General features: G+C 54.7%; 1 protein-coding gene across 1 annotated transcript; it reads right to left on the bottom strand.

Moving 5' to 3' along the window:
- Positions 1 to 13,643: 13,643 nt before the first annotated feature.
- Clps (colipase, pancreatic) lies at positions 13,644 to 15,497 on the bottom strand. Its single transcript, XM_005389567.1, has 3 exons — positions 15,414 to 15,497; positions 14,144 to 14,266; positions 13,644 to 13,772 (listed from the first exon to the last, which is right to left on the bottom strand). The coding sequence occupies exons 1-3, from the start codon at positions 15,495 to 15,497 to the stop codon at positions 13,644 to 13,646; spliced, it is 336 nt and encodes a 111-aa protein (XP_005389624.1).
- Between the last annotated feature and the right edge of the window lie 1,178 nt (positions 15,498 to 16,675).

The following is a 16,675-nucleotide window of genomic DNA, read 5'->3' on the forward strand; positions in this document are numbered from 1 at the left end:
GCTCCTCCCACCTAACTGACAGGTAGAGCATGGGTACAAACAAGCCATTGCCCCAAATGATGCCAGCTGCCCCCGTCTGAGGGACTAGTCACTGACAGAGGTGACAGGCACGTGGAACTGACAGTGTTCGGGGGGTGCTAGTCAGCCTAGCCCAGGTCGCTGAAGCAGGAGGGCTCCCTCCTGGGACCTTGGTCCAAAAGGCAGAACTTCTGATCCTCACTGGGGCTCTTCAAACCGCCCAGGGCCAGAGGGCCAGTGCACAAACTGACTCCCGGTGTGTCTTTCTGCTCTTGCTACTCACGGTGCCGTCTGGCCGGAAGGGCGCTTTTGACCGGCCACTGGCCACCGGCACCCCACGGACCAGGGATCCCCAACCTTCTCGAGGCTGGAAATCTCCCAAGCGAGGCAGCAGCTGTCCGCGGCGATATCAGACTCCCTTGGACCCTGCCTCCCAGGGTAAATCAAAGGCAGATGTGGCTACCAAGCAAGCTGCCCTCTAAAATAATCCTGGCCTGTTAAATCTCCCTGCCACCCCATCCCACGGTCCTAACTTGGAACTAGCGCACTGTAGGAGAGAGCTTCATGGTGTGGAAGGAGCCTAGACGAACAATGGTGGCATGTGGGAGCCCCGCTGTCCTTGCCACACCGCGTGTAATAGAAAGTCATGACGTCCCCGCACGAGGCCTTCTGCCTAGGGTGTGCTGCAACTGCAGCTATGACACCGAGACTTCCTAGGGCCCGGAAACCATAACGCTGTACCCCGGGTCTGTAAGGCCTGCCCTGTCTGTTCCCTCCATAATCCACAGACCCATCCAACCTTGTCAGCTGACCACTGGGCGAGGGACCGCCCCTGGGGAAGATTGGCACGTGGATGTCACCGCGTGCCTCTGCGCAGGGGGTATGCACGTCTCTTGGTGCACACAGATGTCTCTCCTGGGTGGAGAAAGGTCTTTCCTATCAGGTCAGAGTGAGCCGTGGAGGTGGTAAAAGTGCTTCTCAAGGAACTGAGCCCCAGGTTCGGGTGGCCTGGGCCCACCCAGAGTGAGAAGCCCCCCCCCAGCTTCCTCCCGAATTACGCAGAGAGTCCCCAAGGCTCTTCCCTCCAGTCCTCAGAGAAGGCTGAGGCAGCCAAACTTTCAAGTGGGCCTCAGGCAAGGGGAAAGCCCCCTAAGTGGTTAGGTCTCCCCCCAACTGCCGTCGTGAGGCTCTGGGTCGCCCCCAACCAAACTTCATCTCGGCCCATTGGAGCGCTTTCTGGGTGGCCCTTCCTGACGTCTGACCTGCTGGGCGACACTGAGACTTCCCAGCTCCTCCCACATGTCACCTGCTTGGGAACCTTCGAGCAGCCCCTCCAGGGATATGGAAACGAGGTTCTTCCGCTCCCAGGGACTAACAGCAATTGTCAGCCCAAGGTCTGCCCCGGTTCTAATCAAGATCCGGCAGTGGGGTGGGCCCCAGGACTAACTCACCCTCCAGTGGAGAGGTCCTTCCCAACCCTCTCAGCTATACCCTGTTGTGTTCAGACAGCCCGGGCTGTGCGGGTTGGTGTCGCAGAGCAACGGGCGCCGCACTCCCGGGCGTGCAGCGGGCTGTCCCGCCGAGGTCCGTGTTCGTTCACTCCGTGGTCCTCTCCCACCCACCAAATGGCCTGGTAACACATTTCTCCGGAAACAGCCCCATCGTATGTGGCACAGCACTGGAGTTAAAAATACCGCTTACACATTCGTTATCATGTGGGAGATTCGGAGCTCTGTGGCTGGACGGTTCTGGCTCCATCAAGCTGTAGCCAGCCTGACTTTTGCCCAGGACCACTCTCTCGTCTGAAGGGGCTGCGGCACTGGCTTCTGGGTGACTCGCTCGTGTGGCCGGCAAGTTGGTGCTGGTAGTTGGCAGGAGGCCTCAGTTTCTCTGCTTCTGGGCATTGCTCCAAGGGCCCAGGAGAGTCCAGGGGCACAGACCAACCGCACCCGGGGCCAATCTTGCGACTCGAGAACCTGACAGCGATCTTCTAGCAGATCAGGTGGGGCGGCCTGCCTCAAAGATCAAAGAAGGCTGGCTGGGGATTTAGCTCAGCGGCGCAGCGCCTGCCTGGCAAGTGCAAGGTCGTGAGTTCGATTCCCGGTACCGAAAAAACAAAACAAAACAAAACAAAAAAGATCAAAGAAGGCACAACAGGACGGCAGCGAGGGGTGGCCGCTGCCCTCCGCCCTCGCTCACGGTGGTCAGCTCTGCTTGCAGCAAGAGTCTGCTTTTTCCTTTGACTCACGCTTTTCTCCCTGAGCACTTTGTTTGTGCTTCTTTTCCTAGTTCTTTTCTTGTTCTTATTTCTGCTCTAAAATAAATGGGAATCTTTGACATCCACCAATCGTGCTAAGCAATTCATTTACAGGGACAAATAACCTGGAAAACGCAGCTTGGTCCAGCACTGTCCAGTAACACACGGGCCACAGCAGGGGGCTCACCAGCAGAGTCACCGACGGAGGGCAAGTCACAGGCAGCCTGGCCTTTTCCTTCTTTTTTTTAAAAAAATGAAATAACTTAGCAGGGTGTGCCAGCACACGATACCTGTAATCCCAGCTATTTTGGAGGCTGAGACAGGAGGATTGCAAGTTTGAGGACAGCCGAGGCAATTTACTTTTTTTTATTTTTTATTTTTTTTATTTTTTTTATTTTAAAGAATAAAAGAAGGATAACATAATAATAGGGGGGACTTAGCAAATTACAGACAAAATGGTAGGAAATTATCAATGGTTATCGTTTTACATATTATTATCTACAAAATAGTTTCTCAGGAAAACAAATAGACAAATAATAGTGAGTTACAGACAAAAGAGGTAGGAGATTATCAAGAGTTGTTGTGCTATACTTTGGTATCTTCAAAGTGGCTTCTAAAGAAAATAAATAGAGCTATACATGAGTGACCTATTGAAAAATCATTAACTATTCTCAATGGTTGTTGTAGGAAACACATAATAATAAACATACATCCATTTATGAAATAGGATAGGAACATTACAAACTTTACACAGTTATGGATAGATTAGTAGGAAAATATCAATGGCTGCTGTAATACATGGTGGTATCTTCAAAGTGGCTTCTAAAGAAAATAAATAGAGCTATACATGAGTGACCTATTGAAAAATCATTAACTATTCTCAATGGTTGTTGTAGGAAACACATAATAATAAACATACATCCATTTATGAAATAGGATAGGAACATTACAAACTTTACACAGTTATGGATAGATTAGTAGGAAAATATCAATGGCTGCTGTAATACATGGTGGTATCTTCAAAGTGGTTTCTCAGGAAGACAGAGATATGCAAGAAGGACCTATTAAGTAGTTACAGCCTAAGGGTTGTCAAAAATAGCATATTACCTCCTCACCAGTGACTCCTTTCACTGAGGTATGATGGCTGGAAGGAAGGCCAGGATTGAAAAGAAGGACCGAGAGACTCGCACCTGTGTCTAGCAACAGGCTGTTTTCTTGTTCCTCCATAGTCATGATTACCCAGGGCTCCTCGATGGAGATGACGGTCTGGCCAGAGGGAGAAGGCAGACCATGCCCCAAGCCCTCTCATTCCTGTTGGACTAACTGGTAGCATGGGTCTGAGCTCTGGGGCCTCCACCTCAGAGGGCAGACCGATCTCCAGTGGTCTCCTTTGCATCCAGGGCATGGCCCATGGGGCCTCTTAGTGCAATTTAGCCAGACCTTGTTTTAAGCAAATAAATAAAAATAAAGGACTGGAACAGTTAATGATTACTTGTTTGATCCATCTTGTATGTCTCTATTTGTTTTCCTGAGAAACCACTTTGAAGATATCAATAAGTAATACAACAACCATTGTTAATTTCCTACAACTTTGTCTGTAACTCCGTATTGTTTGTATTGTTCTTTTGCTATTTTGTAAATGGATGTCTGTCTGTTAATATGTTTTCCTTCTTTTATTTTTTAAAATAAAAAAAAGTAAAGGACTGGGGATGCAGCTCAGTGTGAAAGCCCTGGGTTCAACCCTCAGTACTGCCAAAAAAAAAAAGTGTTCTAAAAAAGTATAAAGTATTGAAAGTTACTGTATATGAATTATTTCAGAGTACAGAGAGACTTTCACACTTGCACATTTTGGTGTTCAGCGCCTTTGAGAAGAAACATTCAGAATGAGGTCGGAGCAGCGCCGTGCAGTTCGTGTGACCACACCGTCCTTTGGTCCCTTTCTCTACATGCTGAGAGTGGCCGAAAATACACGAGGAAAATGAGAACGGTGCTCACCGACTCACAGCTGGTGTCAAAGCTGGACTGGAAGGGTGCATAGCAAAGACCAGGCGGGACCAGGAGCTGGGAGGGCATGAGCGGGCAGCACCTGGCCGACTTCTCTCACTGCACAGATGTTGCTCCTGGGGCTCCAGATGTGACTCTGGCATCCCCCGTCACGTGCTGGGTCTCAGGCTTGGCCTGAAGGGACTTGAGGGGAGGTGGAGGCATTTGTGAGAGGCATGCTTTGCTCCCCAGAGCAAAGACTGCAGAGGTAGGCAATAATTTTTTAGAAGTTCTTTTTGACAGCACTGGGGATTGAATCCAGGGCCTTTGCAATGAGCTACATTCCCAGTCCTATTTTTCTTTTTAAGACAGGGTCTTGCTAAGTTGCCTGGGTTGGGCTTGAACGTGCAGCCTTCCTGCCTCAGCCTCCCAGCACACTGGAATTACAGGCATATGCCACCACACCTGGCTGAAGTGTGTGTTTTGAACCTTGCCCCAGGTCAGAGTGGACTTTCAGGTGCGTGTGGGTGGGGGTGACTGCAAGTTGGGCTTGGTTGCTTCCCCGAAGGGCATGCGGGGCCTCCCCTGTCTCAGGAGACCCTCCCATCCTCACAGATGGAGCAAGGCAGCCCGTCTGTGTGTGCCCCTGGCTTACAGGTTGGGCTCCCCGCCGCTGACGCTGCCAGCTTTGCCCTGAGGAGCCGCCTCGCCTGGGCCCCCCACATTCCTGGAGTGATAACTGCCCCGGCCTCCACTTGGCCGCCACCCGCTGCTGACACTCCAGCAGGTGTCGCTGTTGGACCCATGGTCTGAAACCCTCCTGCGCAACCTGAAACCCTTGGTGCCTTGGTTCTGTCCCCTGCGTGCGGGGCAGGACAGCCTGTGACTGTTACCACCCACGCCCTCCAGGGACACGGGTCACGGGGCAGGGCGGGGCTCCGGCTCACCCAGCCCATGGCCACCATCCTGGTCCTGCTCCTGGGAGTCACGCTGGAGTGGGCTTGCGGGATGTAAAAAGGTGAGCGGGCCACCGCGTGTCCCGGAGAGGCCAGCAAGGTGAGAGGCACCCGAGGGCACCGGGCAGGTTGAGGGAGGAGGGGACTAGACCCCCAAGGGGGTTTATGCTCAGGCCGAAGCCGGGGGTGTGGGTGGGGGGTGCTCCCCAGAGCACCCTGTCTCTCAGTCCTGGACTCCCCTACCCTCTGCCCCCAGCCAAGCACCCCCAGTGCCAAGGGACCGAGGCGCAGGCTCTGCCTTCCTTTCCCCTCCGTCTCTCTCTTGTTTCCGCCACCGTCACCAGTGACCCGGGAGCTGTCCCGCCCCCAGCTCAGGGTGAGGACGCAAAGTGCCGACACCCACCCCCCTGCGCTCCCTGAGTCCTGCTGTGGGGGGACGGTGTGCACTGGGGCTGGGACCCGGGGTGACGACCTTGTGGCTTCTCCCCCGGACCCTTGCGTCCTTCCTGAGGCTGGGAACTCTCCCATCCCACCACACAGCCCGAGCTGGTGAGCGAGGGCCGCCCCAGCCTGGCAGCTCTCCTGTCTGTCCCCACAGGACAGCGGGGACAGTGTTCCCATGACCACGAGTGCTACAGTGACTTCTTTCTCATGAACTTGGGGCTCATGACAGCTTCTGTGCCTCTAAGGCTGGAAACACACAGCACACTTGCCCCAGGTGAGCTCTGGGGCAGGCAGCTCCTTCCAGCAAGCGGGCAGAGGCGGGGAGGTTAAAAGAAAACCACCGGGACACCCACTTTTGCACCCTCTGCTTGGAAGTCTCTTCCCCCCTCCTCTCGGCAAACTCCTACTCATCCTGTGATACACTACTAGCCATCTCCTCTGAGAAGCCTTCACATAGTCCATCATCGAATGTTTGTTGAATGAATGAATGAATAAACGGAATTTCTACTACTGAGCAGAGGTGGCTTTCGAGGGTCTTTGTTTCAAGGGCACTTGACATATTTCATCTCACTCAGTCCTCACAACCACCCCACGAGATGGGCTACTGTCATTATCCCCATTTGATGGATGGGAAAACTGAGTCCCCAAGCTCTGAACAAGCATCAGGTTGCGCACTTTCAAGCTGCAGAGCCGCAAACTCCGTGTCTGTGTCACTCAGCACTTCTGCTTTGCCTCCTGCTCCCCAGGAAGTCTGAGGCCCTCTCTTCCTGCACCCAGTGACACCAGCTCTTGTCCTCGCTCCCTGCAGACCAAGGGAGCTTTTGGCATCATGAGTCCCTGCCAGTGGGGTTGGCTTGCACATCTAGGACCTGTGCGTTCCCGCCGGTGCCACTGGACTTAGAGGAGGATACGGGCGGCCCGGTGGCCCCTCCACCCTCCTGGGGCGCCAGCTTGCTCCAGACCTGATTCTTGAAGCACCAAAGTCCCTTCCTGGCTCAGGCCTCTGCCTGTGCTCTCCCACTGGGCCCTGGTGGGAGGCCTCGGGTGGGGGTGGTGGGAACTGCAGGGTGGGAATGGGGTGGGGAGGGCGTGAGAGGCCAGGCTGGGTGCAGGAAGGGGCAACTCTTGCGGTGGAGCGCGCGGCGTGTGAGCGGAGGGGCTGGGGAGCGTGCCTGATGAAGATGCTTAGCCTTGGGGGGTTCTTTGGGCAGTGGTGGTGTTGGTACCTGGGACTGAACCCGGGGCCTTCACACTGAGCTACATCCCCAGCCTTTTTTTAACCTTTTTATTTTGAGACAGGGTCTTACTAGATCACCATGAGTAATTTGCCCAAGCTGGGCTCAAACTTGCAATCCTCCTGCCTCAGCCTCCCAGAGTGCTGGAATTAGGGGTCTGTCCCCCATGTCCAGCAATATTTGCTTTTTGAATAACTACTGAAATGTCCCAAGCCCTGACCCAGGGGGCCACTGACACGTGGCGCCTGGGGGGGGCAGCTGCGGGCCAAGTGGGGCTGAGAGGGTTCAGGCACAGTTTGCCGGGGAGGGGCGGTGGCGGTGGCCGAGGAGGTAGCAGCAGAGACAGGAGGGTCTGGCTGACTGGTGTGTGTGAGGAGCGACCTGTTTTGGGGACACTCAAGGAAAACCTTTGAAAACTCCCACACAGAGACGTCCCCAGGTCCCCAGCTTGGCGCTGCCATGCCCGGTTGGGACGGGGCAGGAGTGGCGCTTGTTCACAGGAGCGGGTCTCTCAGGCTCTTGGGCTCCCTGCTGGATGAGCTGGAGCTCTGCCACCAGGGCAAGAGCGACACGGGCGGGTGCTGCCTGGGCACCTGAGACCTTCGGGTCACACGGGGCCCCTAGGGGTCTGAGAGCAGGAGGTGTCACAAGCAGGTGGGTGGCAGCATCTGGAGGCAAGGCGTGCCCAGGGGAAGACAGGAAGGACCCAGGGCCGAGAATGCTCCAAAGGGACCAGACCTCCAAGTCTGGGGACCCTGTGACCCACCAAGGTGGGCGGCCACACCCAGGCCTGGGATCCCTGGTGGGGGCCAGATGGGCATCACCTTCTAATGTGGGTTCCCATTCCCCAGACATCGTCCCAGCAAGCCCCCCAGAGTAGCACGTACCTGCCCCGCACCCCGGCTCCTTCACCCATCCCTAGGAGGCCCCGAGGCCCCCACACTCCTGGCGGAAGAGGCCAAGCAGACCCCATGAGGGGATCTGGGGAGACTCGAGCAGGGCCCTGCCTCATGGTCTCGTCCCACAAGAGCAGCTCGGGGTGCGCTGGGCGGCTCCGGGAGCTGTGGGACTGGGATCCCTGTCTTCCTGCTCTGGCAAGGGGCCGGAGGGGCCAGGAGCCGGGCTGCGCTGGGCTGGGGGCTGCCCGAGGTCAGAGTCGCAGTCCGACCTTTCCCAGAGCTCCCGTGCATGGGCCCGACTGTTGTATTTCCAAAGACACAGAAGTCGCTTAAAACCACCTGTGGCCGAAGTCAGAGGGACACAAACAAGACGCCGCCTAAGAACACCTTCTTCGGCAGCTGCCCCTTCACCACGCGCTGAGCTGCTGCCCCGGACTGGGTGCTCCTGCTCCAGCCCAGAGCCTGATGGGGAGGGAGGGCCGACACTGCGGCCCTCACTGAAACGAGGAGCTTCCTGGTGTGCTGCTTTGGAGCTGGGTGGGTCCTGCGGGAGGTTGGAGCCGGAGGAGGGCGGAAGTGGGAAGGGACCTCGTGGCCTTGGGGTCTTTTACTTGTGTGAATGAAAGCCCCAGAGGAGACCTCAGCTTCCCTTGCGCCCTAACCCCTCCCTGACTTCCACCCACTCTGTCCTCTGCAAACCTGGCTGACAGCAGATCTCTTTTAGCCATGGGACCGCCAAGAGGGAGCGAGGCACTGGTGTAAGGTCACACAGTTCGAAAGTGACAAAACTTGAGTCCTCCAGGAGGCAGGAAGAGAAGGGAAGGAAAAGAGCTAAGAGAAGAGAGTCATTCTGCACACCTCTAATCCCAGCACTCCGGGAGGCTGAGGCAGGAGGATCACAAGTTTGAGCAGGTTCAGGTCCCGAGAGGTTCAGGAAGTCTTGCTGTGGGTTGGGAGGTGTTCCGAGTTGGATACAGAGTTGCTCGTTTGTGCCAAGCACATCTTCCTGAAGGTGGGCCAGGACGGCCTGGGATGTTTGGCTCCACTTTGGAAATAACTGTTTCAGTCACACCTCTGGTTAAATATGCAACCAAGACTGAGCCAAGCTGCCTTCCTGGGTGCGGAGCTTAAGGGCCAAGAGCTCGGGGTTCAAGGCTCAGCTGCAGCTGTGGCTAGAGCACCCTTGAGGGTCGCAGGCAATCTGTGTAAGCCAGACCTTGGTGGCCCATGTGTCCCCTGCTTGTAGAATGTCTGTGAAGCAACTTGGAGAGAGGCTGGAAATCCAGCCTCCAAGGTTTCCTAAAGTCTTAACATGTCAGAGGAGAAGGGGAGGCTGAGAGCACCCAGAGATAAAACCAAGCCTACGCAGCTCACTAATTTACCAAAAGACACCCAGAAGATACCAGGGGGAATTATGATTTAATACACAGCGCTAGGGAAACTGGATGTCCACAGGCAGAAGAATGAAGCTGGACCCTTATCTTACACCAGATGTAAGAATCAACCCAGAATAGATCAGAGAGCTAAATGAAAGATCTAAAAATCATAAAACACCTAGAAGAAAACATAGGGGGGAAATTATATGACATTGGTCTTGGCAAAGATTTCTGGACAAGACATCAAAGGCACAGGAGACAAAAGCAAAAATGAACAAGTGGGACTTCATCAAATTGAGAAGCTCCTGCTCAGTACAGGAAATAATCAACAAAGTGACAGGATAGCCTACAGATTAGAAGAAAATATTAGAAAGCCATGTATCTACTAAGGAGTTAATAACGAACGTATATAAGAAGTTCACAGAACTCAACAGCCAAAAAGTAAATGACCTGATTAGAAACAGGCAAAGGACCTGCAAAGACATTTTTCCAAAGAAGACATAAAAATGACCAACAGGTTTATGAAAATGTGTTCAGCGCCATTAATCATCTGGGAAATGCAAATGAAAACGACGAGCTATCCCCTCACTCCAGTAATAATGGCTTGCATCAGAATAACAAGTACGGGTGCTCCAGAGGAGGAAAGAGAACATTTGTGTATTGTGGGTGGGAAAGCAGACAGAGACCACCACTGTGGAAGAGTATGGAGACCTGGATGGTCACATGACCCAGCCATCCCCTGAGGTGGAATTTCTGCCTCCTGTAGATGGCGGTGCTGCCATGTTTGTGGCAACATTTTCTACAGTAGCCCAGTTATGCCAAAAACCAAGAGTCCATAGACACACAAATAGACAAAGAGACTGTGATACATTTACACAGTAGTTATCACCCAGCCTTACAGGAAAGGAGATCCTAGCCAGGTATGGTGGTGCACACCTATAATCCCAGTACTCTGGAGGCTGAAGCAGGAATACTGCTGTAAGTGTAAGGCCAGCCTGGGCTACATAACAAGATCTTACCCCCACCCTCTTTATTTTGTTTTTGAGACAGGGTCTAGCTATGTAGCCCAGGCTGGCTTCAAACTCTCAGCAATCCTCCTGCCCTAACTCCTAGAGTGCTGCAATCACAAGTGTGTGCCACTATGCGCCCCCCAAGATCTTATCTTAAAAAAAAAAGAAAGAAAAAGAAAAAAGGGGAGATACCTCTGCCATTCGCAACAACAGGGACAAACCCAGGGGACATTATATAAAGAGAAATAAGCCAGATGCATGACCTCACTTATGTGTGGAATCTATAGGTACAGACGTTTTTACAGAAAATGTACAGCGCAAGTGTTTATAGGAGGGAGGGGGCGGAGGAGGGGAATGGGAAGATGCAGTCAAGGGGTGCACAGCTGCAGCGATGTGGACTTGAGTGAGTCCGAGACCTAACTGCAACCCAAGGCCCAGGGTTAACGGTACTGTGCCGGGTACTGGTCGTTTGCTAAGAGGGTAGACTTGAGGTTCCCTTACTAGGAAACAAAGAAAGAAACACAACCACATAAGGTGATGGTTGCTATACCACATACTGTGTTTAGGTATAGGAAGATAACTGTATCAAAACATTATGTGGCATGCCTTAACTACACACATTTTTAAAAAATATTAATTTGGGGAAATTTTTCTTTTGCAATATTGAATGCTTTCATCTGAGGGGAACATAATTTGCCTTTGAAAAGATTTGTCTTTGATGTCCTTTAAGGAACATTTTTAGCTTGAAAGATGTCATTATTCCAACACTATATGGGCTATTTTACACTCTTTTTGGGATAATAATTCTTCAACACCCAGTTTGTATTTTATTTTATTGCATTTATTTATTTTTTTGGTACTGGGACTTGAACTCAGGACCTTGCGCTTGCCAGGTAGGTACTTGTGCCACCGAGCTATATCCCCGGCCCCATTGTGTATTTTAAACCTATCTGACTATCTCCACTCAGACAAGCCACAGCTGAAGTGCTCAGCAGCCACCTGGGGCTGGGTGACAGCCACCATCTCAAACAGTGTGGGTCCCTGGGGCCCGGCATTAAGGGGGTTTTGCAAGTCAAGGCTGCAAACATCTTGCTGCTACAGCGACTGCCCCGCAGGTCTAGAAGGAGTGTACCACACGCTGCAAAGCTTCTGGGACTAGGACATTCAGGAGACGGCGTCAGTAGCAAAGCTAAACTTACAGGACATCTTTGGGGAGTTAGAAGAGGGTGACTCCTCTGCTCCAGGCATATGAGAGGAAGGTGGTTTCAAACCGCGACAGTGACAAAGTGCTCCCTGGTGTCCAGGCAGAAGGTCTGTGCAGGTAAACACGGACCACTCCGGCTATTTTAGGCATGAAGGATTTAACCAAGGGTAACAGAGACTTGGGGTCTCGGCCACTTGCTCCTGCAGACCCCAATTTCCTATTCACCCCTGGAAACCAGGAACATTTTCATCGTGTTTGCATGGTCTAAAATGCTGTGCTAGGCCCCGTGGGCACTCTGTAGATGCATAAAGGAGACATGACTGAAGATCTATCTCAGTACTGAGTCTGGCACCAAGGAGTATGACCCATCCCTGCCTCCGGGCTGACACTCCTGCAATAAGCTAGTGAAAGCCTCTCTTGTGTGGCAGGCACTGTCACCTGGTTTCCTGACAGCACTGCCCCCTTCTTTGCTGATGGAACTCCAGTATTGCTTGGGCAGCATCATGCCCAGCAGAGAGAAAATGATTAGTCAGTTACAGAAATCCCTCCCCTTTGCTGTTCCCGCCTCCCTTGCAGCTAGAAGTGGTCAGGTGATCAGGCTCGGACCATTGTGATATGAAAAGAAGTCTGTCTGGAGGCTTCTGGGAAAGATAAGAAGGAAGCAAGGAGAACTGCTCTGCTCCCCACCTGCACTCCACCCTCCCTTTGCTGTGCTTCCTCCCTTAGCACATGGCGTAAGAGTCTGAAGTTGGGGGCTGCTGCACCTATTTTTCATATAGTTCACCCTTGTTATAGTTTAGACCTAACACAACCCCCAAAGCCTGTGCGTTTGCAAGGTGATTCTATTATAGAGGCTCATAGCTGGTTTGTCCTCGGAAATGGGGCCTGGTCGGAAGAGGCAGGGCACTGGGGCCATGACCGGGAAGGGTCTGTCTCTCTTCCCAGCTTCTCTGTCCTTCCTGGCAGCCATGACACGAACAGCTGTCTTCCACCAGCCCTTCCACCATGCTGCTTCTACCCAGGGCTGGCCTGCTGTGCACCTCGCTGCACTGAAACTTCTGGAATGGGAGCCAATGTAAACCTTCCCCCTTTAAGTTTCGGGTGTTGGGTATGTTGTCCCAGCAACGAGAAAGGGATGAAGACAACCACCGCCCTGGTCTGTAAGAATTTCCTCTCCAGCATCCTCACAGGGGGTCATGAGCTTCCACTTGCACACCGTGAGGGTGGGGACCTCACTACTGCCCGTGGTAACTTGTGTGTGAGGGATGCAAGGGTGGATAATTTTTATATGAGCAAAAATTAGGTTCTGTACAATTTCCACTCACTTTCTTGGCATGAATATTGAGAAAGAACGGCAAAGCCTGGGAAGAGTAGGAGGTGGTATTGGTTTGGTACAGTGCCTCTCTCTCTCTCTCTCTCTCTCTCTGTCTCTCTCACTCTCTCTGTTTTGGCAGTACTGGGGACTGAACTCAGTGTTTTTGCACTGAGCTATATCCCCAGCCCTTCTTTTTTTTTTTTTTTAATTTTGAGACAGGGTTTTGCTAAGTTGCCCATGCTGGGCTCAAACTTGTCATCCTCCTGCTTCAGCCTCTCAGATAGCTAGATTACAGATGTGCGTCATTCCAAGCAGCTTACCTTTTTCTAATTATGAGACACTGAGCAAGTTCCTTAACCTCTCTGAAACTCAGTCTTTTTGTCCACGAAGCGACGATGATAAATGCTCCCTGGACCGCAGTGGAGATCTGCTGGGGTGGAGGAATTCGCTAGTCCTCTGACCCCTTACCACATGGCTGGTGTCAGGGAGCTGTCACCCTGGCAACCAGGCCCAGAAGAGAGACCAGCTCGGGGACCAGTGAATTCTGATGCAGAGCAATGGGTGAGTGACTGCAGCTCACTCTAGCGCCCCAGCAGAGGGCTGTGTGTGCCTGTCTGCCGCTCTGAGAACTCAGGGACAAGGAGGGTTCCCCTAGGAGGGACGATGGCTCCTAGAAATGGCCAAGGGCCTGCTCCACCACCTGTCTCCAGTCTCCAGTCTTTGGCCCAGCCCGTCCCTCGCTCTCCTGGCCTGGCGGATGCCCGCCCTGGTGGGCATGGCGTGGTGAACCTCAAGTGGGGCTGCCCAGCGAGAGCACGCAGGAGGTGGAGGTTGCAGGAAATTTTAATGGCCCAGAACCCAGCTGGATGACAGAGGTGCTGGCGAGGCGGTGGCCAGCCAGCCAGGGCTGGGGAGGAGGGGGGGGCGGGGCCGGCGGGTGGCGGCCTCACTTCTTGGAGCTCGGGTCCTGGCAGATGCCGTAGTTGGTGTTGGTGATGGCGCCAATGATGGTCTTGTCGGCCTCACAGGTCAGGCCCCGCTCACAGGGACACAAGTAGTAAATCCCATAGATGGTCTGCAGAGACAGGGCCGGCGCCGTCACAGCCTGTGTGCGGCTGCTTTGGGCGTTGTTTGTCCCCTGCCAGGCTCAGGAACAGCAGACAGATGGCTTTTAGAGGGCGCTGCAGGCCTGGGAGACCTGGGTTCTGATCTCCACTCTGACTCGCTGACTTACGACCTCCATCTCTCCGGGGCCTCTGCCCCCCCATCCCTGGGGGGAGGATAACAGATCTCTGCCCTCCCAGCCCAGCGGTGAGGGGCGGGACAGTGCTTTGGTGCCCGGTGACCTCCCCCTCTTGGTCTCCCCCCGACATTCGGGGTGCAGGGGGAGCGCCCAGCTCCCATCCTGGCCTGAGTGCCGCCCCTGTGCCCGCTGCCGGCACCCACCTGGGGGGAGCACCCGCTGTTCTCTCTGGCCTTCTGGACGCAGCGGGCCAGGCTCAGGGGGCTGTCGTGCTGGCAGCACTTGCTCTTGCACTGACCGCTGTTCACGCAGAGCTCGCCGTCCTCCTGCAGGGAGAGCGCTGAGCCCAGGCCGTCTCTGGGCCCCTTCTCAACCCCGCCCCACTCCCCTCCCAGAACCTCCTTGGTGGGGGCGTGGGCGGGGGATTCCACCCTGCTTCTGGGGGCCCTCTGCACCCCCACACATGACCGAGCAGTGGGTGGGAGACGCGCAGTCCTGGGCTCGATCCCAACCCTTGATCTAGTGCGGGTGTCCTACCGACTCCTGGGGTGACCTGGGCAGGCCTTGGTGTTCCCACTTAGAATATGCATAGATGACCCCCAAAATAAGTTCTCCAAACTGAGCCACATCCCCAGGCCTTTTAATTTTTTTTTTTTTTTTAAATGGTCTCACTAAGTCATTAAGTTGCCCAGTCTGGGCTTGAACTTGTGATCCTCCTGCCTCAGCCTCCCAGAGTGCTGAGATGACAGGCGCATGCCTCCACGCTCACCTCCGACAGTTCTTTGAGGAGTCCTTTGTGGAAGTTGAGGACCCTCTCCCTGTAAGCCCCTCACCACCCCACATCCTTTCCCAGAGAACCGCAGGGGCAGCAGGACCCTTCCCGTCCATTCCCATCTGGGAGCAAGGTCTCCGCCCTGGTGGCCTGTGTGCAGGGCTTGGTTTGTTTTGAGCTGGTTGGGTGGGGAGGTGTCTCACTGCAGGCAGAGGCAGTGTGGGCTCTTGGATTCTGACTGAGGACGGGCAGGGAGGGCCCAGGATGCCCCTGGGATTCTACGAGAAAAGCTGCGGGGAAGGGGGAGTGGGAGGCAATGGTCTTCAACGTCCAGAGGCTCCTCAGAGGGCTGTGGGAGCCGAGCAGTCTGGTGACCCCATTTGGGGCCACCGATTGATATTCCAGATGGGAATACTGAGGCCTGGCCGGGTTCACCCTGCAGGTGCTAGGACAGCCCGTAGGAGAACCCCGGGGGTCAGGACGCCAGTCCAGGGCTGCATCTGTGTCAACACACTGCTTTGAATGCACCCAAGCTGGAGGTCAGGAGGTGACCATCAGCCTCTCTTGGGGTGGCCTGAGAAGAAGTGCTGGGTGGGGCCAGGCAGGAAGGGGAGAGATGTCCTGGGCAGCCCCGCTGGGGACATCAGAGGTCAAGACCCAAGCTGGGGACCGGAACAGCTCTTCCCCGGGAGACCCCTTACCAGATTGATAATGATTCCTCGGGGGTCAGGAGCAGCGTAGGCCACAGCAAGGGTGACGAGCACAAGGACAAGGACCTTCTCCATGGCGAGAGGTACAGCTGGTGTGGGTGGCAGCTGGCGGGTCAGGTGGCAGAACACACAGCCACTGGGGCGGTGGGGCTTTAAAAGGGGCCCCGTCCACACGTGAGCCACCTTCTGCAACCCAAGGCCTGCTGTGAGTAGAGGCGCAGCTGTGGCCAGTCTGCGGGGGTGGGGGAGATAAGGAGGTCGGGGGACCCCTGGGAGGCGAGCATGTGTGTGCGTGCAGAGGCGCGCGTGTGTGCAGCGGTGCAGTATGGTTAGTGTGTGGGCTCTGGGGCTGCGTGCTGCTCAGTAACAGGGTGCTTGCCCGCTGTGCATGAGGCCCTGGGTTCCATCCCTCCCACGGAAAAGCAAGTGTGGACTCTGAACGCTCAGCTATACAGGTTATTTGCTGGACAAATTACCTAACTGTTCCAGCTCAGTCTCCTTATCTGTCAAGCAAGGATAACCTCAAGACCTGTGCGGGTTGACTTAACATACATGTGATGCAGACATTCACCTCATTCTGAAAGTATCTTTGCATTCTACGTGACTATATGCGCAGTGCTTGGAACACAGCCTGGCCTTCAGAAGCGGCTCCACTGTCCTCACTGCCCTGGGCAGGGTGGAGCGCTGAGGGACCAGTGGCAGCCAAAGTGTGCCCAAGGCACTTCGTCCCAGCCCCTCTCTTGCCTGCTGTGTTCCCAGCTCTGCTTTTGGCCCCACCCAAGCCCAGGTGAGGGGTGGAGCGGGGCTGCAGTGAGGCAGCTCCAGGTCCCCAGGCCCTGCCTTCCTTCCAGGCCCCTTGGGGCACTCCAGGCAGGGGCAGGCCAGCTCTGCAGCCCCACCGGGATGTGTAAGTTCTCCCTCCGGGCACCCTGCTTGGCCCTCACCCCAGGTGGCTGTCCCCAGGAGCGGTCAGGCCCTCAGGAGGTCCCCCCTTCCTTCCCAGCCCGCTCAGCATCCGAGACTGCAGCACTGAAGACTCTGCCTTAGCTAAGGCCCCCACTCACCTGCCCCTTGGCCCAAGGCCACCTGTTCCCAGTCCCGGCTGATGACAGGGAGGCTCAGACAGACCGGGGCTGGAGGCTGGGAAGGGAACAGCTGCCCAAGTGTGAACAGATGTGCAAACACGGGCCTTTTCCTGAAGTTGGGTCACTGTAACCCCCGCCCCCTTCCCCTGAGGTTGGGTTGCTTGGAGC

This window comes from Chinchilla lanigera, unplaced genomic scaffold (assembly GCF_000276665.1).
Source record: "Chinchilla lanigera isolate Chin_1 unplaced genomic scaffold, ChiLan1.0 scaffold00036, whole genome shotgun sequence".
NCBI lineage: Eukaryota > Metazoa > Chordata > Mammalia > Rodentia > Chinchillidae > Chinchilla > Chinchilla lanigera.